At 28.1% G+C, this 24,686-nt stretch overlaps 1 protein-coding gene across 1 annotated transcript; it reads left to right on the top strand.

The window, feature by feature from the left end:
- Positions 1 to 5,210: 5,210 nt before the first annotated feature.
- On the top strand, positions 5,211 to 24,340 carry LOC101241070 (uncharacterized). The gene is made up of 2 exons (XM_065795807.1): positions 5,211 to 6,713; positions 22,460 to 24,340. Exons 1-2 carry the CDS (start codon positions 6,180 to 6,182, stop codon positions 24,269 to 24,271), a joined length of 2,346 nt encoding a protein of 781 aa, XP_065651879.1. The 5' UTR covers positions 5,211 to 6,179; the 3' UTR covers positions 24,272 to 24,340.
- The last annotated feature ends 346 nt before the right edge of the window (positions 24,341 to 24,686 follow it).

Genomic DNA, 24,686 nt, shown 5'->3' with positions numbered 1-24,686 from the left:
ATGTGTACATCTGATCCATTTATTGCATCTCTGAGAAAGACTTCAGGAAGTCACACAAAAACAAAAAATTTACCAGCTGGAGTTATTGGCTTATTGAGGTCATTCACAAAAGATATTAGTTTATAAATATGACTTTGTATCTTTATAATTTTGGAAATGTGAGTACCTATATGAAAGTGTGAGTGTAAATTAAAACAAATAGTTATGCTCAATCATATTAGAATCATCAAATTAATTTGCATACTAAGTTTAGAAACATATGGCTAAAAGTAACCCTTTGGAACTAAGCATAATTATGTGTTGCTATGCGACTAGGGTTGCCATAGCAACCACAAAAAATCATATTCATTTAAATTATAATCATCCAATTAGTTTATATACCAAATTTTGAGGCCTATGGATGAAAGGAAAAAAAGTTATGGCCTTTTTCCTAAAATATGGGATTCTGTCTCACTGTGACAAGTTTGGCACAAAGCAAATAATATTATAATAATAATAATAAGCGTGGCTATGCTTTTATTTTACGTGAAAAAAACACGCAAGTATTTAGTTACTGACAAATATATGATAAATAAAAAAGAATATAAGATGTATACAAGATAAATGAGAAGAACTTAGATGAGAAAAATATAATTGAGAAAAATACTAGATAATTGAGAAGAATATAAAAGTATATATAATAAATTAAAAAGGATAAACGATAATAAATGAGAATGAATGCAAGACATAAGTAAAATATAAGGTATAATAAGAATATATAGAAGATAATGATAATATAAAAACAAAATGAAAAGAATAAAAGATGAATGAAAAAAATATAAGAGAAACCATGTTCATTCCTATTAAACGATTGAAGAGTACACGGGAAAAAACGGTAGAGTCACATTTAAAACGGTTTGGGAAGTATATATTAATCATTTATATAAGTTTTCATATAAAGCATAAAAGTAAATTAGAAAAAATTATTCCTTGATTAATTTATCTGAATTTTACATTTTTAATAAAATATTTAAACTTTTATTAGAAAATTTTTTTTCCTAACTTTATACAAAGACTTTTACAAATGATTAATATATACTTTCTCAAAACTTTTTAAATGTGACTCTGCCGCTTTATCCCGTGTAACTTTTCAATTATCTGTATGATTGCTCAAAATATGAACCTATATTTTTAGCAATCGCACATATTTATCTTTATTTAAATTATCATCCTGATTCATTATCAGTTATCGTTTTTTGGATTAAAAACTATTATAAATAACCAACGCTTTAAAGCTAAAGTTTTATTAATTGTACAAAAATATTTTAAAATGATAACAGTAGCATGTTATCGTTTTAAAATATCAAGTAGCAGGTAGAAATTATTAATATTTTCAATATTAATAATTTCTAGTAATAGTTTCTAGTAATTTTCTTTTAGCTCTCTCTTTATGTAAAATCTTGTGCAGTCATTGCAAATAAAATCTTGTACAGTCATTGCAAATAAAATCTTGTACAGTCATTGCAAATAAAATCTTATGCAGTCATTGCAAAAAAAGATCTCAACGTTGAAGAGTTAGATAAGGTTTTTATTTGTTAAGGTTTTTCAAATTAGTTATATTATTTTAAAAAAAGTTGAGTTGAGCACGGCCAATTTAATTTTAGTCTTGTTTTCACCTGAATTTGTCAACAACATGCCAGGCTTTATAGCCTGAGTTTTGTGTTTTCTTAACGAAACTTAATTTTTAAATCCACAACTTGGGGTAAATAGGGTTAAATAATTGTTGTTGTTTTGTCTGTACTAAATGTTCCTTCACTATTAATATTAATTAATATAATCTTCCATTATATAATTACCCCATATAATGACATTTGAAGTTACTTTTCAATACCGTTAAGCGCAAAATAAAACGCAGGCTATAAAGCTTGCTATTTTCGAGATGTTCAGATCAAAGTTAAGTTGGACGCGCCCAACTCAACCTTAAAAACTTAGTGGCTGGATAATTTAATTGGTTAGAGCGTCAAACGAGTTGTTAGAAACCGGACTGCTGTGCTATACGGGTTCAAATCACCGTTAACTCAGCACTTGAGTAGTACTTTAATACCCAAAAATATTAGTGAATAATGGTCGGTACTTTGGATTAGTTTTTATGAGTTTTTTAGGCTATTCCTACACTGAGCCAATAGGTGTGATTGCTGGTGTGAGATAAAGCTTATAAGCAGGTCATATGCTAAAATCATATATATATATATATATATATATATATATATATATTTATATATATGTGTGTGTGTGTGTGAGAGTGCGTGTGTGTGCGCGTGCGTGCGTGTGAGTGTGTGTGTGTGTGTGTGTGTGTGTGTGTGTGTGTGTGTGTGTGTGTGTGTGTGTGTGTGTGTGTGTGTGTGTGTGTGTGTGTGTGTGTGTGTGTGTGTGTGTGTGTGTGTGTGTGTAGATGTCCACTTTTTAAAAATTTCAAGTTTTTTTTTTTTAATGATATTTTAGTACTAAGCTATATAAATTTGAAGATTCATAACAAAAAACTATGTTTTAAGGTTCTACGGTCATTTAAAAAAAATTTTAACTTTGAAACAATTGTTCAATGTTTACCGCGTAAAAAACACAGTTTTCTAGTTATTTATAACTAAAGCAATGATAATAAAAGCTTAAGTCACATGGCTAACTTTAATCCTTAAAAAAATTACGTCGAATGAAGAATTACGTTCACAGAAAAACATTTAAAAAAAAAACTATATATATATATATATATATATATATATATATATATATATATATATATATATATATATATTTATGAAAAGTAATATAAAAGCACAATATCCACATATAAAACCCTTTTTAAGCTATCTTTTTTGCGATTATATAAATTTCTTTATATAATCGCGCACCCTGGATTTTATTTGCTATGCGAAAGAATTATACTTTTAATGTTGTCTAATTTGTAATTTTTAGTTAACATTTGTTTATAAATAAAAATTATCATTTATTTTATATTTTTATAATTTAGTGTTATTTTCATCATTTAAAAATTATCAGCTTCTAAAATTCTTCTATATAATTATTATTCAAACATTTTTCAAGAATTGATGATAATAAAAACCAGTTTTTTCAGACACCGTAAATAGTTACTTCATTTCTGTTAAAATTTTAAAGGCGCAAAAAGGAATTTTTAAAAAGAAGTTGGTTTTTTATATTTTAATTTAAATACTTTTAACTTCTAATGTAAAAAAAAACACTTTTTAGTAACTTTCAGACCTATGTTTTTATATGATTTCTAATCAGAATAATATTTTCAATCATAACCAATTGAAAAAAATGGGTAGGTGGAAACTATCTTAACACCCTGTTTTGGCCCATTTTTGGCCCTTAGCACTTTATTTTAATTTCAAAAACCCTTTTTTCTACATATAAACTAAAAATACTCTTGAATAAAAACGGTTTGATTCAATTGACACGACATAAAACTTGGCGGTCTAACTGGTCCACTGTGAACATAAAAATATAACATTTAAGTTTCGACCGGAGCTGGCAAAAGACACGGTCTTATCATCCAGCCCCGTTAATATAACTAAAAAATTCAGCCGAAAAAAATGAAAAGGTAAAAAGGAACTAAAGCGAGAACTCATTCAACTATCTAAACTCTAACAATCAGTTTATTATTTGCAGAAAAAAAGAAAAAAAATTAATTATTTCTTATTATTAATATTATTTTTTTAATTCTCTAATTTGTTCTACTTTTATTTTTATTATACACGCATGCATGTACGCACGTACGCACGCACGCACACACACACACACGTACATATAAATATATATCCGTTCATATAAACATACAAAACAAAATTATTATGTTTTATATTCCATCTACAAATTGCATAAGATATAATAAATATTGCATTTACAAATCGCGTTATTATTCTAAAATAAAATAATATTATGCATGGTTTAAGTACTATACAATACAATTAAGATGTTGCGTCAATTTATAAGACATTAAATAACTAAGATTATCAAAAGTTTTTAATTTTAGGATAGTAATTGCTTTGTATTATAATTAAAGAAGCGTTTTGTTGCACGTTTAAAATGTTGAGTTGAAGTTAAAGCTATTATTTTACTTGTTAAAAGCAAGTTCCATACCCACGGCCTTCGGCAAGTTGAACGAAAGAAGGATTCGAGTATACTATTCATAAGGAAATGACAATGTTAACACCGATAATGCCCAAGGTGTTGAAAATGCAGGTTTAGTACATGTTTTTGCGTCTTCTTATTTAGAATCTTTAAAAAAGGGTTCAAAAATTTTAAACTATGCTGAACAAATAAAATGTCCTTTTTTAAGTCTCAAACATTTTCCCGGATTTCAACCAAAAAGCTGGTGAGGTGCAATTTTAGCTGCTGCAAGAAGTGTCACCGCAAATGTGGAGGATATTTTAAAAACTATTCCTCTGATGGGAATTATAATAAACACTGTCACACTTAAAGAGAACGAAAAAAATCAACCTGTTCCAGTTTAAAAATTGTTGTTAACAGGTGATACCAATCTTGGAAATATGACTGCATGCTATTTTCAATAAGGAAAAAATAATCCTATTGAATTTGAGGTAATAATTAAATTTAATAAACGATGCAAATAAAATGTTAAATTATATAAATTTAAGGTTGCGAAGTTTAAATTTAAAACATAAAATCTATTAGAATAAGTAAATTTGCTTTTCCTCCATTTTTTTTAAGTGGTTGTGAGAAAAATGAAGAAATAAATAAAAAAGAAAACAGTAAGATAAACACACCCAGTGGGCATGAGTTGTCTGGAGGACGTCGAGGCAACGCATGCCCACTAAGTCGATACAAATAGCTTTTACGGCTTCAGTGATGTATTAAGATAAATACTTTTTGTTGTTGGCACAGCGCAAAATGAAATATACTACATTATTCCTTCTATCTGCTTTTAAAAGTAGCATATTTTTTTAAAATATGCCAACACAAATATATTAAATTGTAATTAGGTTCATAAACTATGTCAAACAAACACTTCAAGATATCTTTATGATTATATTGATATATCTCCTGCAAAACTGTTATAATAGACGCTTTGGTTATTTTGCCATTATTTACGAATTTTTTGCTTGCATTAATTAAATACAAAAAGTTGTTGCCACCAACAAACAATCGGATTTGTTTTAAATTATCGGCTTTTTTTTACGAGTTTGTTTATTCTATGCCTTAGTTGCATTGAGAAGGCATCATTTTTATCCAAACAAGGCAATTAGTTTTTTAATAGGAACACGATGATTTCTAGTCAGTAAAAAATAAAGTAACATCAATTTGTGGAAAACAAAACGTTTAATAAAAATAAAAAAAACATCATATAGCCAATAGATCTAAATTTCTAAAATAAATGCAAAGGTTCCTTATTTAAAATGCTGTTCCAATTAAGGCAACATATTGTAAAAAAAATAAAGTATTAAATTCAAACAATGGAACTTGCTTTTAACCAAACGTCTTGCTCAAAAGAGATTTTTTTTTTGAATAACTGAAATAAATATTTTTAAATTATGTATTTAATTTTGCTTTTTTTGATACAAGTGTTAAAGTATATATATATAAAAAAAAATACAATTTTTCGCTGACATTGAAGACAATATCAGTGGAAGCATTTTGCAGCGTTAAATATAATAAAAATCTAATCTTAGTACTTTTTTTATTTTTTTATTACTGATTTTTTGAAAATAGTTACATCATAATTAAAAAAAAAACAATGTTAACTTTGATATAAAACTTTTATATAAGGAATAAAACTTTAATATAAAACTTTTATAAAAAGGAATCTTAAATATGCTATAAAAGCATATTTAAGATTCCTTTGCTTAATTTATTGCATAAAAGTTTACGCAGATATCAACGTATTATTGTAATCATTAAAGGAGTACTTTTTTAAAAGGTTTTTTCTTTGATTGTTCTTCATTTTACAAACTTATTAAAATATGACGTTTATCTTGATGATTATTATATAAGGATTGAAAAGCATTAGTTTATGTTAAGGGACTTAACCCTTCTTTAAACAAAACAAAACAGACAAAGTTACTGTTTATCACGCAACAAAATTTAGAATCAGCAAGCAACAAAATCTTGATCAGAAAATGTTTTGAAATCGTTAAGACAATTTGCCAAGTTATACCTTACTTGAAATGTCCAACACAGAACTAAAGCAAAAACATATCTTCTTTTTGTGTGACGATAAAGATAGTTTGGAAACTGTTAAAAGACTTAAAAACGAATTGAACGATAGAAGGATTCGAGTGTACTATTCACAAGAAAATGACAATGTTAACACCGATATTGCACAAGGTGTTGAAAATGCAGGTTTAGTTCTTGTTTTTGCTTCTCCTTTTTTGGAATCTTCAAAAAAGGGTTCAAAAATTTTAAATTATGCTGACCAAATAAAGATCCCAATTTTAAACGTAAAACACTTTCCCGGATTTCAGCCAAAAAACTGGCTAGGTGCAATTTTAGCTGCTGCAAAGAATGTCACGGCAGATGTTGAGGATATACTAAGAACTATTCTTTTGTTGGGAATTAAAGAAACCACTATCACACTTAAAGAGAACGAAAAAAATCAACCTTTCCCAGTTGAAACACCATTGTTTACAGGTGGTACCATTCTTGGTAATATGACAGCATACTATTTTCAATACGAAAAAAAAAATCCAATCGATTTTGAGGTATTAATCAAATTAAATAAACAAAAAGATTAAAAATAAAAGTTATATAAATTTAAAGGTTTATAAATTTAGAATTCATATATAGATTAATAACAAAAGATACGCAAATCTTTACTGGTTAACCAAACGCCAAACAATTTTTTTTTGGTTAAGCCATTGGTCAATAAGTTTTCATAAATATAGGTAATATAGGTATAGGTAAATAAATATTTCATTAATTTAATTAAACCATACTTTAAAATAAAACCCAGCTAAAAACAACATTACTTTTTAATTGTAACTTTTTTTAGTCATTTTATTTAAGGGCTCGTCCATAAACGACTTCACGCTAAATTTATCTTTTAAATTAAAGTGATCATTGGCTCTCTTGCGCAGAGGTTTTTAAAGTGTTAGAGAGCTTGATATCAAATGAAAATCTCAATGCAAGAGAGCAAATGATTTCCAACTTCCATTCAAAAGTTAAATTTAGCGTGACGTCGTTTATTAACAACTTCAAAATGGCGATTTCCGCTCATCGGAAAGGAAAAAATAATCACGTGAGTATGCGTAATAAAAGTTTCGGACAAATAAAAATTTGTCCAAATAACTGCGCATACTCACGTGGTTATTTTTCAGTTACCTTTTACGTCACGTGATTGTTTTCCGTGTGGGGAAACTCACCTTAAGTTTAGTTAAATTTATGCCTACGTAAATAGCTAACGCTGATTACGTAGCAAAAATTAAACTTACGTTTATAAATTAAACGTTTATATATAAAATAAAATAAATAAATTAAATTAAAAATATAAATTAAAATTAAACTAACGTTTATAATTATTTTTTTAATTTAGTTAAACGTTTTTAATAGTTTCACGAGTTCTAATTAGAAACTTATTAAATCAAAAATTTCAGTACATGAATAACTTCTGCATGTGATCTTTGAAGTCTAAATATTTTTAGCAGATCCTCATTAGAATAGAAAGACTTCAAGATAGACTTCAAAGATTGAACATTTAAAGTACTTTCTAACATTTTAACGTATTTATATGTTAGAAAATAACTTAAATGTTAAATTGAGATAAACTAAAAAAATGTACTTGCAAAACTTTTCCAGCTAATATGTTGAATAAAACAAAATAATGACCACAGAACATAAATTTTTATTACCGACTTATAGTTGCATTATTGTTTCCGGTTGGTTAGTTGATCGGTTTTTTAATCAAAATAATTGAAGCGCATTTTTTTATAATTGTTACTAATGATAACTAGTTTTTTCGAAAAGTGTGTTTTCCGAATTACGAGAGTTAACAGTTAATTGAGTTGACAGCAATTATAAGTTTAAGAAAAAAATTCAGATGAACACGTGTCGTTTCTTATTTGTGAGGTAGCATTGATCTAATAAAATTATTTGATACTATATTATAAACTAATAAAAAATAATGGAAAAAATTAAGGACTTTGACTTTATAAATAAAAAATAATCTCAAATGTTTTTTAGTTCTTTTAGTAATCTAAAGAGGTAAAATTTAGCCGGACGGAGAGGCACAGTCTAAAAATTCGAATGAAAACAAAATGATACTCCGAAATGACAACAAAATGATGCTATATCAGATTTGCAGTAAGCGTAAATAAAGACAACAAAAAGTGAAATATTCTTTGGATATTTTATTACGCATTTGCCTTGAGTAAAAACATACGGATGAAATAAAAATCTACACATCTACAATGTATAGATTTTTATTTCATCACAAAAGTGATGAAATAAAAATCTACACATTATTTAAATAATGTTCATAAATTTCTTTTAAATTTATTTACTAATTTTAAATTTGTTAGTGGTACAGAATAAAACCGCGTAAAAACTATTTACTCATTCAGTTTTAGTAAAAAAAATTGTATAACAAAGCAGTCGTGGCACAGAGCTTAGAGTAGTTAATAAGGAAGAAGACGAGTAATTCCTGGTTTCATGCTCTTCCTCAGTACTCGGTGATATGACATTTAGGTTCTCTTAAAGCTCCTAAATAAATAAAATAAAAATAAAATAATTTTTTCCTACTTTTAAAAGATCACGCAGTGAAGAAGAACGTTACACGCTCAGGTAGTTTATTTTAGAACTTTGATGGCCTGTTAAACACGCCTAATTTTTGTATTTTAGAAATTTAAGAAGATAAATATTATTAACTATATTTAAACGATGTATTTATTTATAGATTTGAGTATATTGACTTAACGTTTTTATATATACTTTTACACGATATACCTTTATATAATTATTTATTTATATACTTTTACACGATATTTAGTTGTAACAAAATCAAACTCACAAAAGCTTTTTAGTGAACTAAGAACGTCAACTGAAGATCTGTTTCCTATTTAATATAAGGTTATTTAATTCTAGCATCATTTGGTTAACTTTAACAATCAAAAAACAGTAGTTTCCAGTCAAATTTTGTCTTCAAATTAAACAACTTGGAAAAATTATTAGATATTCACACACTATAAGACATGTTCCAGAAAAAATCTACGCGTGTTCTGAAGTGGTGTTTACAGAAACCGTGCATCATTTTAAATAGTCAATTGTTTTAAAATGTCATTGCATTAGTGTTATTCAAAATTTAAACAACTCTGTTATAAAACAAATAGTTTTAATTCAAATGTCATCAAATCAAGATAAGATGCGAGAAAATATTTTGCATTTTCTCGTTGAAAATCTTGGTGTATCAAACAAAACAAATTCTAAAGAGCTGCAGATTGTTTGAGAACAGTACAGAGCGTTGTGAAACAATTTAAGGACACTGGTACAATCGAAAGGAAATCAGGAAGTAGAAGAAAAAAATGTTTTGTTAGACAAGATCTTGATAAAAAACTGAGAGATGCTTTAGACAGAAAACCGGAGATTTCTGTTCGATCTTTAGCGAATAAATTTAAGACAAGTGCTTCCACTACACAAAGAGTGAAGAGTGAAATGTGGCTATAAATCATATAAAAAAAAAAAGTTTCTCGTCGTGAAGAAAAGCAAGAAAATGTCGCAATTCGTTGTTCAAAGCTGCTCTGTAAAAAATTATGTGCCAAAAAATCTTGTTTGATTATTAACGATGAAACTTATTGTGCTGCATATTTTTAGCCCAATTTGGCATCACGTCAGTACTCTGTCACGTCACGTCAGTACTCTGTCACGTCACGTCAGTACTCTGGGACAACTTTAAACTGGCTTAGAGAACTTAAAGTAGATTTTGTTGAAAAACACTGCAATCAACCGAAATCGAATGATATTTGGCTCTTGTCAAAAGAAATCTAAGGTTCAATGTAAAAGAAGCAAAAAACATTAAAGACTTCAAAAATAAATGGATTAGAGCTACCAAGTAAGTCCAGCTAAAACTGTGCAAAAGCTGATGTCGAGTGTAAAACGCAAAGTGCGTGCGTTCTCACGTACAAAACTTCATAAACTTTCTTAAGTGAAATTTAATAATATTAATATATGTACTTTCAAAATACATATAACATTCAATATCGAAACACAATAGTTAAATAAATATCCTCTAAAATGTCCGCGCAGACTTTTTCTGATACATGTCTCATCGATGCAGACATTAGCAAGAATGGAAGCATAACTAATCACAATGTTGTTTATCACATTATCTTAGAAAACCAATCTGATTGATTTCTTTATGAACGGACAGTGAGTTCTAATTATTACAAATTCGGAGTTAATGGGGGCAGAAGTCTTTTAAAAACTTTACTTTTTTAATTTTAAGAGTTATTGATATGGCCACATTGAACCTTTATTGCTCGCATAAATAATTGTCCAAGAAAGTTGTGAAACAGTTTTCTTGGGCAATTATTTATGTAAAAAATAAAGATTTGTTTTATAGAATTCTTTGTTTCTGAACCATTACATTCATGGAAACACTTTTCTGTCTTAGCGTTGTTTATCATCTTTTTAAATCATTAAAAGATGAATGGTCAAAAGCACAAATATGACCGGCAGCACTCTACTTTCTACGAAGATAAATTTATTTTCAGTCAATGTCACAGATCGTTAAACAATTTGGATTTTATCAGGTACTGTTGGAGGTAAGAGGTAGGTTTTTGTGTTGGTGATTTCAGACAAACTGGCAATTCAAGAATTGAACAAGGTCACATTTTTGAATTTGTAATACTGAAAATGCATTATCTTTAAACATATTATATATGAGAGCCAAAAACTTGGTTTGTATTTAAGAGTGTTTCCATATTGACATAATGAAAAACCAGCATTGCAATTGATATGTTTAACTTCATGGCTAAATCTTTTACAAATGAAAGGTTGATGTCAATTTTAATTCCAAGATATTCAATTAATCTAAAATTTATCTAATTTAAATAATCTAAAATTTATGTATATCATATTTATATTTTTGATTTAGTGGATTTGAGTATAACCAGTTAAGTTTTGCAACAATTGAGAGAAAGCTTATTTGAACGTAAATGAACTAGATTGGCAAGGTTACATATCAGTTATTACCACTTATAAGTATATACAAGATCAAAATTAATGCATTTGTTAATTTTTTAAAAGATTTGTTGATAATGAGCAAAACAGTATCACCAGCAAAGTGGTAAGAGGTTGACGGAGTTATTGTAGAACTTAACGGAGTTAACGGGTGATGGGGAAGTTATCGGACAAAGTAAAAACGTCAATAACTTATTTATAAATAAAAAAACAAACTACTATTATATTTTTTTTAAATAAAGCATTTATCTTTTAATAAAAAAAATTTTTTTTTATATGAAAAAACACCACCATCTGCAATTGATCTCAATTTTGCTCTGACGCCTTTCATATGCGACTGTAAAAAGTTTAAATCAATTTCTTGTAGTTTAAGTTTAATGCGATCAATCAAAACTTGCTCTGTTGAAGCTTGCCAATCTCCCTCGTAAACCTTCTGTGCCAAATGTCCCCAAAAATTTTCAATGGTCGTGCTTGAGGCACATTTGGGGGATTGGATTCTTTATCAACATAATAGACATATTGGTCCATCCAATTTAGAGAATGTTTAGAATAATGAGAACTTGCTAAATCTGGCCAAAATAAATAGTTAAAGTCTTCATGATACTTGTGAATAAATAGAAGAAGTCGTTTTTCTAAACATTTATTAATATAAATTGATGAATTGATCGCTACAGCCTTGGAAGTGCGATACAATGGCTCGGACATACCACGGTCAGATATGGCTATCCAAATTAATAATTTTTTTGGAAATTTCTCTTTTACTATAAAACGAACACTTTCTGGGCATGTCTTTTTGTTGTTTGTGTAGTATCCAGAATTTCCAGGCATGTTGTCCCCTGCAAAACAAAAGTATTTTTCGTCATCGATGACTAGAAGCGATTTTGTGTTATAGAGTTGGTTAACTAGTTTCCTGCTTCTTTTCCTTGCCTTTATTTGTTGTTCTATAGTGTATTTTGTAGTCTTTTCACGTTTTCTATATTTAATATTCATTTTTTTTAACTGACGACCAATTGTCGATTGATTTACACCGAATTTAATACCTATTTTTCTCTGACTGACCCCTTTTCGATTGTTGACAAGTCTCGTTAGTTCGGTTTTCTTTTCTCTAGTCCAGGATGTCGGACGACCAGGATGCTTTCTTTCAGAAAACGATTGAACAGTTTCAAGTCTTTTTAGGTTATCATATATTGTACTTCGAGTAAATCTTTCCTTTTCAAAATGATTTACGATTTATTTTTTTTTATATTAGGTTTATTTACAAAAAACATTTTTAGTCGCTTTCGAAAAGATTTTTGTTCAGCTGCATTTAACCTCATTTTAAATAATTGTGTTTCAAATAATAAAGTTTATATTTTATAGAACGTTTATGTCTACGCATAAAACCACAAAAACTAATTATTATGCTCAAATAATGAAATTAGGATTTGTCCGATAACTTCCGCATCACCCGTTATTGAAGTAACAAAAAAGAGTACTAATGCTAAGCATTGAAGTGCACCATTAGAATGTTTTATTTGAAAATATTTTGAGTTATTTAAATAGATTTTAAGTCAATAAACAGTAAATAAAAACCTAGGGGAGTAGCCCACTTTTATTCTGAGTAAAAAGTCAGCTAAATTTTTTTTTTTTAATAATTTTTCTGTAAAAAAAAATTTTTTTCAATATTCTTACAATAATTTTATTAATTATATTTATATTTATAGTAAATACTGCTAAAAATGAATACAATACTATGAGCAATATATACACGAGTCGCCGTGAAAAATTTTTTAACATACCTCTATTAAAAAAATTTCGTATATTTTTCAAAAAGTAAAAAGCGATGTTCTAAAAGTTATGATTTTATTCAAAAAACACAGTATCTCGTATGCGCATGCGATAATCTTTGCAAGACTACAGTAAAAGATGAAATGGTCAATTAGAAGAAGATTCCCTATAATTCCTAACACTTTTTGATGGAAAATTTGAAGATGAACTTAATTTGTCAACTAAACTCTGCTGCCATCTAGCCCTGGTTTTCTTGCCATTTTTCGTTGTAATCATATAAAACTGAAAAAAATAACTCCAAAAGCAAGTGTGCAGAACAAAATTTGGAGCTAAACAGAACTGTTCTTGTTGTTGCACATCTCCTCTGCATGTATTTTGCAGATATTCTGCAGTAAGCAGCTACCAAAATATACTTTTTTTCTCAGATCTTATTGGCTCACTTTGCGGTTTGTTGTACATACTAATCTAAGATAATTTTGGGAAATGGTTTTAAAGTTTCTAAGTATTTTCTTGTTTTTCATGAACTATTCATTTTTATGGCATTTTCAATATTTATATACTTTAGTACAAACTTTGATACAAATATTCTTTCCATTAGATTATTTGCATATTATGGAATGAATATTTACCACATAACCTTTAGCGTAGGAACAGGAGGCAGAAGGGCAATAGCCTCCCTCCCCCTAACTTTTTTAAAACCTGTTATTTCTATTCAAATTTTGATTTTGCCTGCCTTAGCCAGGGGCTTTATATCTGGAATTACCGCGTTCAACATGTTTCTCTGCGCAAGAGTGATTTCGGAGTTAAAAGTTAAGAAAGACTTGTCATTCAAAAAAAAATAATTCTTGAGTCAAGTCAAGGACGCCCTCGGACTCAGGTATGTGAACCAAATTCAAATTGAAAAAAAAAAAAACATTTTCTCAAGAAAAAGGTATGAAGTAATCATTTTTAGATGAATTACATTTATTTTCTGCTCTGCTTTGGTTTTAAGTTAGAATAAAGTTGTGTCTCTTTACTTGACCATGAACTATCTTTGATGCCTCTGATACAAGCTTCACTGATTTTTGATACAATTTTCACTGATTTTGATACAATTTTCACTGATTGCGAATTGAAGGGTAAATCTGTAGGAAAAAGTTTTTTAGAAGTTTGCAAAGCATTCTCTAACTCAAATAATGAAATTAGGAAAGAAGTTGGAGATTCGACCTCAATTAACAAAACATCAACTAAATCATTCCATGTATCAGCGTTAAAGTTAATACGTATAATTAATTTTGCTCTGATTTTTGGTTTGACTTTAGGATTTACTTCTCTTGATGCCTTACGTGCGAAACTTTCGTAATAGCTTGAGTCCTTATGTCTTTTTCATCATCATGCAACTTAGAACATAAAAAGTTTTCTTGAAGATTTTGAAAAACAATACGTTATATATTATCTGTTTGATTTTTAACAAGCTCTATTGTCTTGTAAAGAAGTCTAGGGGTATCTTTGTAAAGACCAGACTTTTTGTGGGCAAACCACATGAAGCAATATACTTGGACTATATACTTTGTAATAGTGCACAACAACTTAGATATTCCAATACAGTATTTGTAAAGTTTACGTTGTTCTGTACTAAGATCAGATATAATATTAGAGATTGCGCAAGAGTTAATCTCCGAAGAAATAGGAACAAAATCAACAATTGGTAAATCATGCAAATCACCTGCATACGCTTTTTGACCAATAGGGCCCTTGTATTTCTTTGGATCATTACTTTTGCCATCTACTTCTTTTGGATCGTTACTTTTACCATCTACAATGATATAGCAAAGTGGTAACTCAATTTGGTGAAGAACGCATCCTATTAAATAGATTCATCGGTTTAAAAGCCTTTCTAATGTCACAACTAAGCCATTATCTGCAACAGTATTAGCAGAAATATTATCAAGAACAATGGCTTCCAAACTACTAATGTGTCTCGGTTGCCGTTGTAATTCCTGTTCCATTTTTCATTTCAATATGAGTTAAATATTTTTTAGAAAAAGGTCCAATTTCTGCAGTAAAAGTTAAGTGATGTTCATCTTTTACTATTATTAATAGGTTCAGCATAATGATTGTTTCCTAATATATGTGCTAATGTATTTTTGTCTTCTTTGCTATCTACTCCAATAAATTCAAATAAAAAACTGAACTGTATTTTTCGCTTATAATGGTTGAAACATGCTTGTTGGTTTCAAATATATTGTTTTTTAGTAATAATTTGATCTGTCATTCTGAGTTATAATTTGAAATTCTATCAAGGTAGAATATTAGGCTGACGTTGCAGCGTCTCTAACTTCGAATCTGATAGCAGCCTTGGCAATGTTAGTTAAATCTGTGTAATTTTTTTCACACAGTGATTTTGCAAAAAACTCATGATTCTAATTTTTATAATCATCATTGATATCTATAGCCACATCATAAGTTTCATTGGTACAATTATTGTTACATAAAAATAATTTTAAGAAAATCAAGACTTGACAAGACTTTTCAAGACCAAAAATTAAGTCTTGAAATTGTTTTCTAAATTATAAGACTTTAATTGCATCTTTCTTTTAAAAATTTGAAATTAGTTTTTTTCTCAAAATATTTATTTATCATATTTTTTCACAAAAAAATCATAGAATTGTTTTCAGTATGTAAATGTTTAGTTTTAACTTGAACTGGTTAACGTTCCATATCATTGATTAATGGTTGATGAATCAGAACTTGACCCAGGGATGGCATTATCTTCATATATTTGATATTTGCTCCCACAAAATTATACGTGGACGAGGCATGGTTTCACTTACTGTTTCTTTAAAATAAAATACTGAGACAATTCAAATTTTGCGTTTAAATTTGGCTAGCTACAGAACGGAAATAGATGCAATGCCATTAAAAAAAGCATGAGCAAGTCTATTTAACTTAGTTATTATATATTTATTTAGTTATTTAGATTATTACATATTCTTGCTTAAATGTGCACGGAACCAAAACTCTAATGTTTAAAAACATAAGAATCACAAAAATAAATAATATAAAAGATAATTAACTTACATGTATTATGTTATTTTTATAATTTTTTTTAAATGTTTCATTTACTTATTTAAACGCTGAATTTAAAATTTTTAACTTAATTTTTACGTTCTTATAAGATAATTTAATTTTTACGTTCTTATAAGAATTTTTACGTTCTTATAAGATAACTTAATTTTTACGTTCTTATAAGATAATTTAATTTTTACGTTCTTATAAGAATTTTTACGTTCTTATAAGATAACTTAATTTTTACGTTCTTATAAGATAATTTAATTTTTACGTTCTTATAAGAATTTTTACGTTCTTATAAGATAACTTAATTTTTACGTTCTCATAAGATAATTTAATTTTTACGTTCTTATAAGAATTTTTACGTTCTTATAAGATAACTTAATTTTTACGTTCTTATAAGATAATTTAATTTTTACGTTCTTATAAGAATTTTTACGTTCTTATAAGATAACTTAATTTTTACGTTCTTATAAGATAATTTAATTTTTACGTTCTTATAAGAATTTTTACGTTCTTATAAGAAGGCGAAGCAAATGCATCGCTGCGTTTTAATGTCTTCAAAAACGTGATTGCAGTTTTTGCGAACATAAAACTATTTAAAATGCGACAATACGCATAAAAATAAGAAGAGTGAGTAAAAATTTGGACAATCTAAAACACTCCTTCAATTGAACGCGAAGTAATTAAACCGTAATACTAAAATAATTTTTGTGCCGTCACATTCGACTAACCCCCTCCCTCTCCTCGTCACAAAATTTTTCCTCCCCTACCCCCGCCTACCCCCCTTCCCCTCAATTAGCGTGACGTACTTTATTGATGACCTCTTAGTACAAGGTTAAATTTGTGAATTCATCTTAGAAATCTTTCAGGTTAATTAGTCTAGTCTTGATTTAAAAAATACCAAGAAAAGTCTTGTTATTCCTTGAATTACTAGTTATTTTTTAAGGTTGGTCTTCATTCATTCAAGACTTTTCAAGACAAGACTGAAATGGTCTTGTCTCGTCTTGTCTTGGTATTGTTTTGTCTTGCTAAAATGAGTTTAACAAGACTTTTTATTTCAAGACGCAGACCCATACTAAATGTTATCAATTTATGGCGCGAAAATAACATTTTATAAGTTGTTTTGTTTTTATTTTGCAATACTTAAATGGAGCCATAAAAATGTAATTTGATTTGTTTTTCCCAAAAAAATGACACAGTTTTGAAATTTTTTTAATTAAAAATAATTTTAATGAATATAAATAGAACATGTCCCAAATTGAGTCGAGTGTTGACTTTAACTTAATAGTGGCTTATTCTGCAGGTACTTTTACAGGTATTTAGGTGCTTTTAATGTATAAAAACTGGATCCTAAAATATTTAAATTTTATTTCAGATAAATACTCTATAAATAAAGTTTATTATTACAAAATAATGATAAAATAAAATAAATTTACATATTCATATTAACAAGTAAAATAGTTACATATACTTACAGTTACATATACTTACAGATAAAATAGATATAATTAAAAATTACTTTAAGCTAAATTTTTTTTTTAAATTAAATTCACCACCCCCATAAACCGAATACAAATAGAGTCGAGAAGGCATACTGTAACATTGTAACCAGTTTTTAATACTGTAATTAACTTTTTATTTATTTTTATTTGAAACTCTCAACCCTAAACTCCAAAACACGAGCTTTAAACATGATGAAACACGTTATTAAATACGAGCTTCTTTAGACACAATGAAACACACTTTATGAAACACGTTTGCTACAGAAAACAAGGCCACTGTGCAAAGAAACAAGTTGAGCGCGTTACTTTTAAAGACTTGGGTTGATTAGCAGTATCTAGATGGTTGGATTAGTAGAAAATTAGGACAAAGCATGGCCTACTTTATTTATACGGCCGGATATTTTGCAGTTTGAAGAAAAAATTAGTCGGCCAGTTTTTAAAATCGTAATATTTCAAAAACATAATACGTTTTGAACATTTTCTGAATTATTTTACTTTCTAAATTTAAAAAGTCCACTAAAATAGTATATATTCATAATTTTAGATATTAAACGAACATTTATTAAGAAATAAATAAATAAAAAGAGTCTTTATTTTAAATTTAGAATTAGTAAAAACAATGTAAAAAACAAAAACAGTTATAAAAAATATTGAAACATTTTTCTTTTTTCATTTAAAAATAAAATATTTATATTACAAATAAGTTATTAAACTTTCTTAAATTTTCTCTTTTTAAAAGATTTTACATGATCACCAGCTACATCGCTGGTAAAGATAATTTTTTTATTATTAAGAAAAATGTTGATAACAATTCTTCCAGCAAGTTTTATCCCAGTTTTTTTATGCATAGGACAAGAAAAAGTCTGAAAAGAGTCATAAAAGTGGTTTAAAAACTATTCTAAAGCTTGTCGTTTATGTAAATTAATTTTCTTTATTTTGTTATAAGAGTAGTCAATCATAGCAAAGGATGTGCAAACATAATCCAAAAGTGATGGTGAAGGAATAGTGAGATCACCCCTAGAAATATTTGTTAAATAAGTATGATCAGGATTGCTTTCATCAATATTGACACAGCATAAAAATTCTTAACAACATGGACCAAAAAGTTTTTTAAGTTTCTTTACTATATATCCAGCAATATGAGACCTACTTCCCTACTTTTTGGTGCAAGTGTCATGATTTTTGGAGTGCACTGAGCTTTATCAATATCAAGAAGAAACTCTGTTAAATTATTTTCTGACTCATAAAGGATTTTCAAACTATCATCAAAGTTAATACTTTCTTTAAGTATACTTTTGATTTTTAATATTTTTAGAAATAGTGACATCATTCAACCCACCAAAAATCTCCCACCGCTCATTTGTCTATATTGTCCAAATCTCCTTTTTAATTGGTCACTTTGAAATCTCGTAGTTAAAACAAAGTGATATCCATCATTAAGTAAGTCCTCGATCAATGAGGCATGACTGTTAAGTTTCCTTATTAGTGCTGCAGCTGTCTGAACACTTAAAGTAAACTTCTCACAGTTTGGTATCTTTTGTGATTGCCAAGCTTCAATCCAATGGGCCATTTCCCTAAGAAATTCAGGTTTTTTATCATCAGAAACGACTGCATTACCTAAAATATTACATATTGAATACTGACATTTAGAATTTGATAAACCCCACCACTTGTTAAATAATGTAAGAAAATCTGCACTACTTTTAAGATCAGGAAAATATGAGTGAATCGCTGCAGATGTAGTTTCATCAAAAATTGCATGTGCTAAAGAAACATTTTGTTTAAAATTGCCAGGATGTAATACTTTCATTGTTATTTTTGGTGCTTTACGCAAGCCAGCATCAAGAGCGAGGTCTTTTTTATAAATATTATGGAAGAAGCTTTACATTTCATCAAAAATCAAGCAAATGTCTTGAGAGATCTTACCTTCTAATTTTAAACGTTTTGCACAACATAAAACATCAGTATTTCCGCTAGTTATTTTTTTAAATAATGATAATGATGGTAAAGGCAATTCTTCACGCAAAAGTTGGTATGACTGCATTAAAGTATATCGTAATATCAGTGAATACTTTATTGTATTGGCTGAATAAATAGGCTTTTTCATATATTTAATCTGCTGTGATTCAGTCAATACAGATGAAAATTGTTCAGCTTGTGATTTATTGTAGGTAGGAAAATTATGAAGCATACTTTTACAAGATAAACAACAATCTCTTCCTTGACGAAACCACTGAGGCAATGGCAGAGGTGAACCTTTGTGAATTAATTTAACATGCATCTCATTGTTTACACGAATGCACTCTGTCACTTCTGGAATAGATAAAGTACTATGACTCAATTTATAAAAAAATACTTGATCATGATACTTCAAGAATCAAAAACAATCAGGAGCAAGACTTTCAATAATATCGTCAAAGCTACTAATCAAATCATTTAATAAAAACAGTTCATTTGATCTGGCTGAATCATTCTTTTAGTTGGTGATTTTCTTAACGTATTAGAAGATTTTATAAGTTGTGGTGAATTTTCTTCAGTCAAATTTGTGCAATCAAAAATAGTTGGAATAGGCTTTAGTTTTTAATTAATTTAAAACGTTGATTCGTGCTACCTTTCTTAAAATATTTTTTTCAAAGTGTTTAATGCATATAACAGAAGAACTGGCCTTCTTTTTTTTTCTTCAAAATGCAAAATATCCGGTCGTATAAATAAAGTAGCCCTTGGACAAAGTAAGGTGGATATGATCCTCAAACCTTTAGATTGTTAATCAGAAGTTCTACCATCAGTCAATTAATGTAGAACTTTTGTTTTTGCTTACCCAATAATTCGCGATAACATTAATTTTGTCTCGCTTTTTCGTGTTAAAAAGCGTTGACCATTTTTAAATCGTGTAAAAAAAAAAATGCTAAACATTTTTTTTACTTAATCAATTTGAAATACTTTTCTTAATTTATTTAAAAAAAACTTTTATAAAGATTTCAACGGACCAACATTTTCCCGGGGTTTTTTTTTGACGCGGTTTTTTTTTTTTTTTTTTTTAAGGCGTCTTCTTTATTTTAACTCAAATCACTTTAACTCGTCTTTTCTATAGCTATAGCCGAGATTTTAAAATTTCTGGAAATTAACGCAAGTCAAAATCGCCTGGTCTATTTTCATTTGAATCAACTCTATTAGACATTAAGTACGTCACCATCAGTAGTATAAATATATATATATATATATATATATATATATATATATATATATATATATATATATATATATATATATATATATATATATATATATATATATATATATATAATATATATATATATATACATATTTGTTGAACGTCGTAATAGCATAAAATAAGTAATTATTTTTAAAAATAACACGATGTTTTTTATTCTTGACATGTTTTGTAAAAATTTTATTTACATTTTCAAAAGATTATTTTACAATAATAAAAAACTCTAAAATAAATATTAAAAAATAGAAGTCTTTACAGAGAAACATCAACGGACAAAAAATTATACATAATAGACCAATATATTTATTACAAAATAGCTCGGTAAATAACCAATCAAAATAACCAACTGTCAAAAAATATATATATATATATATAAATAAACTGACAGTAAAATTAAATAGATAAGTTTATAGCATAATGTAAAGTTTGTTTATTAAGTGAGGGACTTTCCCATTTAATGTGGAGAGCTTCTTTTATCTTTAATTTGTGTTTAGTTAGGGCATTATCCAAAATCTCAAAAGAATCACAGTTAGCCAAGTTTTTGCAATTAAGAGATAAATTTAAGAGTTTAAATATATGAGATTGTTTATCACTTTTAAGGAGCTCATTTATTCTAGTTGCCAAGTGTCTGGAGGTTTCTCCAATATAACTGGCATTACAGCCAGCGCAAGAAAATTTATAGACAACATGAGATTTAAGCAGTTTAGGAAGTGGCTCTTTAAAGCAAAAACAACCTTGTATTTTATTAGTAGTGAAAATTAATTTTATTTGAACATCCTTGCAATATTTATGAACAATTTTTGAAATTTTCCTTTTAGTGTAATTAGAGTACATTCCAATGTATGGAAGCTTAAAGTATCTTATATTTAAGCTATTAACAATGTTAGACACAGAGGGTTCATTTTCTTATCAATATAGGATTTAATTTCATAGTCAATAAATTTTTGTGGAAATTTATTATTTTGTAAAACTAATGATAGATTCTTAATATCTTTATCAAAACCAACCCAAGAATTAATAATTTTAAATGTACGATCAATCAAACAACGAACAAGTCCAAATTTGTAGCAAGAGCGAATAAAACTAAAAAATTTTTGTAAAAGATCTGTATACGTTTTTTTGTGATAAACTGAAGTCGAAAACGAATTGGGTTTTTTAATAAGTACATCTAAAAAAGCAACCTGGTTATCTTGTTCTTTTTCCATAGTAAATTTCAGATTTTTATGTTGTTAACTGAGGTGTTTCAAAAATTCTTGAGCTTCGTATTCAGAATTAAAAAAAAGCAATTATGTCATCCACATACCATTTATTTCACGTAGAAAGCGCTTGCGATGACAGTAGCTTGTTGATGGATCAATATGGCAGAGTCTATTCTAGAAATTGATAGAAAATATTTTACAACATTATTCACAGAATGTTGTATTCTAAATTTAGCATTAAGTTTATATCATTGCAATTCAATGTGTACCAATCTAAATCTGCATACTAAATTAGCATCAGCGCATCGCAGCGTAAAATAAACTGTTAGTTATAACATATTAGGAAGTTTTTGTAGCAAAAAGAGGATTTTACTTGACAGCTCTTTTGAATATGTCAATAATTAAAGCTTAAAATAGTAAATAAACAAACTAAACATAATCTTGTAAAATAATAAATTGTTATTATAAATAAAAGTAGAGATTGGATTTTAGCATTTTGTTGAAAAATTTATTTTCATTAGTTTTTAGAGTTACATAACGGAAAAGTGTTTGGTCAAGGTGATGATGTTGTTGGTTCGTTCACTGTTGCAGGTACTTATACTATAAAAAATCATAAAAGAGTTTTAGAAATGGAAAAAAAATACGTTGGTAAGCATACGGTTTTTTACAATGGAAGTATTGTCCGTAAAGGAGCTGAGTACGAGGTAACCGGATTATGGACTATTGATGATGAATCATATGGAGATTTTATTATGAATTTATTTCCAAATAAAAAGAATCATCACAAAAATAACAACGAAGCAAATCAATTTTTAAGTCATAAAAAAAAAGTAATGTTGTCATTTGCAAATGACCAAAAAAATATTGCTGAGTTGGTAAGCAAAAAGTTAGATGAAAATGGAATTCAAACAACTTATGTGATACACGACAAACATAAAATGATCAAACTTGCAGCCAAAGAGGCAAGAGCTGTAGTTCCTTTTATGAGCTTAAGTTACGAGGAATCTGCTGAACTCAAACAATTTCTTTCTTACGTAGATCAAGTTGGAATTCCAATAGTTCCTGTAAAAGCACAGCCACATCCTTATAATCAAAGTGGATGGCTTGGGGTTATATGTGCTGGTGCTTTATGGACACAATTAACCAATTTTAAAGAGATTGAAACAAGAACAATTAACTTAATTGAACAAATGCAACCATATTTGAAAGACGCCGAGGATGATCAAGGTCACAGAAGTTCAGTTGATGTTTCTGGAAAAGCAATGGGTTATTATATTCAAAACGATATAAAATATGAAATGTGCTTTGATATGCTTGCATTTATTGAAGGGCGTATTGCTGGGCAAGGAGATGATAAAATTGGAAGCTTTGTAATTCATGGCGAGTACAATGACAATGGTTCTGACGCTAACGGTTCATTTACATTTAAAAAACATTACATTGGAAAACACGATGTTCATTACTCAGGGATAATGATGAAAACTGAAACAGAATATTCTTTAGATGGACACTGGATGGTTAATCAATTGAGAGATACTTTTTATATCGAGGTCTCTCGCACGCAAACATCAGTTCCTAAAACCTTACATGTTATGTTGAGTTATCAATGGAATAATCAAGAAATAGTTAAACGTGTTGCCAATATTCTTAAAGAAAGAAATATACCTATATGGTTTGATATTGCAGGTGATATGAAAGGAAACATTAATGCTGCTATGGCTAACGGCGTTGAAAATGCTGCATTAGTTTTGAGCTTCAATACTACAGCATACTGTAAAAGTGTAAATTGTCAAAAGGAGTTAACCTACGCTACTCAATTAAACAAACCAATACTTCCTGTACTTTTGGAAGACATTAAAAATTTTGAGGAAACTTGGCTCGGTCAGATTATTATTTCTTTAAACAAAATTGATTTAAAAAATATAGACCAATTTGAAACAATGGTTGATAGTTTTGTCAAAAAAATTGATAGCATTTATAAAAAGGAGCCCATTGGTATAGTTCAAGAATCTAAAGTTAAAACTATATTTGAAGGTGGAAGTGTAAAAGGATTGTACTACCAGTACAATATGCCACATGAAATGGAATTTGAGTTTTTTAGAATGAGCAAAGGTAATGTTTCTGGTCAAGGTAGCGACAAAATTGGTCATTTTACAATGGCTGGAAAATATGACAATGAAGGAAATATTTCTTTTAAAAAACAGTATATTGGGAAGCATGCTGTAGAGTATGTTGGTAGTGTTATTGAATTAACAGACGGTTTTAAAATTAACGGAAAATGGATAATTGGTGATCATTTGACAGACAAGTTTATTTTAAAAGGTTCAGCATAGACTTTTATTGTTGTTGTATGCTTATGAAATAGTTTTTTTTAATAATGACACATTTGTTTTTACACAAAATATTGAATTTCATTGTGCGGTATAATACATCTACAACATTTTGTTTAACTATTTGGGCGCAGATTATGAACGTTTCTACAAATGTGCGTGGTAAAATTAAACAAACGTAGTCTAGATTTGACTCGTTGTAACTCAGGTAATCAAGCGTTAAATTTTAACAAAGTTTTACGAAGATTCTAAATAATCATGTTATATGTTGAATTAATTTTTTTTGATTAAAGGATGTAACGGGTGATGCGGAAGTTATCGGACAAAATAAAAACGTCAACGACTTATTTATAAAAAAAAACAAAAAACTAAATTATATTTTTTTTAAATAAAGCATTTATCTTTTAATAAAAAAATA

This window comes from Hydra vulgaris, chromosome 04 (genome assembly GCF_038396675.1).
Source record: "Hydra vulgaris chromosome 04, alternate assembly HydraT2T_AEP".
Taxonomy (NCBI): domain Eukaryota; kingdom Metazoa; phylum Cnidaria; class Hydrozoa; order Anthoathecata; family Hydridae; genus Hydra; species Hydra vulgaris.
Note: the sequence above shows the minus strand (reverse complement) of the source record. Positions and strands in the feature narration are given on the sequence as shown.

Excerpts from the sequence above, each read along its gene's own strand:
- LOC101241070 (XM_065795807.1), top strand. The coding sequence starts at position 6,180 with ATGTCCAACACAGAACTAAAGCAAAAACATATCTTCTTTTTGTGTGAC. Across the intron at positions 6,714-22,459 it reads AAAATCCAATCGATTTTGAG|TTTTTAGAGTTACATAACGG; the intron begins GTATTAATCAAA and ends TATTTTCATTAG.